General features: G+C 35.4%; 1 protein-coding gene across 1 annotated transcript in view; it reads left to right on the forward strand.

Annotated features, from left to right (window-relative positions):
- Positions 1–388: 388 nt before the first annotated feature.
- Positions 389–1,746, forward strand: part of LOC107577153 (RING finger protein 145-like) — a gene marked incomplete at its 5' end in the record, with an annotated part of 4,602 nt that continues 3,244 nt past the window's right edge. The window contains one exon of the mRNA XM_016263259.1: positions 389–506. Within this exon, the coding sequence (XP_016118745.1) occupies positions 389–506 (118 nt within the window). The remainder of the gene's footprint in view (positions 507–1,746) is intronic.

Consider the following 1,746-nt stretch of genomic DNA (forward strand, 5'->3'; position numbering starts at 1 on the left):
AAAAAAAGAAATTCTACCTTTGTGTTCCACGAACAAAGTTATACAGGATCTTTTTTCCCACCACAAAAATTTGTTTTAGATAAAAAATAATTGCTGGAGCCCCTGCAGAGGCCCTAGGGCTTACAGACCCCTTATTAAAAAGCTCTCATTAGCTAAGGGTAAAGGAGTATTTTAAACTTCTAAATGTCAGTAGTGGTTGTTGTTATTTTTTGCTCAGTGGGACTCAGCTGAGAGTTATATAAGGGATTGTTCTCTCAGGAATTCTAGTCTGATAAAAACAGATGGACTGATGGTTCCACCGCTTTGCTCTGTCTGACTCGGGCTGTAAGTATAGATCCTCCACAGGCTGTGATGACTCGGGGGGGGGTGTTGCGCTGTGAGAGGTTAGAATAAGGTCTCTGTTCTCTGTTTCAGGGACTATGTGCGCAGTGAACTGGAGTCAGGCTGTGAGGGCCCGCTGTACCTGGAGCCTCTGTCCATCAACCGCTTCACTACTGCGCTCATCTGTAAGTGCCTTACAAAGTCTCCAAAGCATCTCAGTGGTTGTTGCAGGATTGAAAGGAAGGGATTAAAATGTAAGCAGTAAAACAGTATTCTTTTTTCATTAGAATAATGTGCACTGATGAATTAGTGCTATTAGGGCTGTCCGATATAATACCAAAATTAAATATTATTTTTTTATATTTAATTAGTGTAATTAATTATTAATAAAATAATATAATTTGTTTAAATATTCATATATATAATATTTATCAAGCATAAAAATAAGATTTTTTTTCTATTTAAAATAATATGCAGTCATGCACTATGACTATGAAGTTGTATTAATAAGTTAAACCGGGTCAGTTCTGATTTCATGTTGACTTCAATTTAATGTTCCAAGTCACGTTCCTGTTACGTGTGAGTCCCATACTGACTCATTACAGCTCTTATTCAGTCGGAACGTGTGCTCATGTAGTGTCATTCTGGGGAGAGTTGGGTAGTTTTGCATGTCTTGAGATGTGACGTCAGAGCTCAAGGCATTTCCCACTGTTGTTCCCGTCTCATATGCCGCCTGCCCTGAACCACACTGTGCAAAAGCCAGAGATGCAGCTTTCATATTTTCCCCTCTCATCACTTTTTCTATAAGTACCATCCTTTGCAAGTTTAATGTCAAAACCACTCCTGCTCACTTCCTATATTAAATTTTTTCGCACTCACAAATACTGTATGCCCTTCCTCTTATTTGTAATATGTCATCTTCTCCCTCACTCTCTCTCACTTTCCATCCCTTCCTCTGACTTTCTTGCTTTCTCATCAACTATATTTTTTCACTCTTTCTCTTTCTGTTACTCTTGACATTTATACCATTAGGGAGATAAATCTCAGTCACTACCCAGAACATATCCTGGTCATTTTCACCTTATTATAATAATAATAAATGACACGATTTGCATAAGTAACACTTTACAACAAAGTCCCATTAGTTAACATGCATTAACTAACAATTGTTTAGAACTGGCTAGCTTTACTGAAACTGCAGACATTTTTATGGTTTTTATTTATAAATGTATTAATACATTTAAATTTTTTGTAGTACATAGAAAAGATTATGCATATTTTAAAAATAATTGACAGTAAACATCTGTAGGTCTTTTGAAGATAATATTCCCATCTTTATTTATAGTCTTTATTTATTGTTTTAGGTTTGAAGGTTTGAACCAATCCATAAATATAATTTGTGAAAAAGTAAAAATAAAAATAAAA

Source organism: Sinocyclocheilus grahami, unplaced genomic scaffold (genome assembly GCF_001515645.1).
Source record: "Sinocyclocheilus grahami isolate Dianchi unplaced genomic scaffold, SAMN03320097.WGS_v1.1 scaffold5256.1, whole genome shotgun sequence".
Lineage (NCBI taxonomy): Eukaryota > Metazoa > Chordata > Actinopteri > Cypriniformes > Cyprinidae > Sinocyclocheilus > Sinocyclocheilus grahami.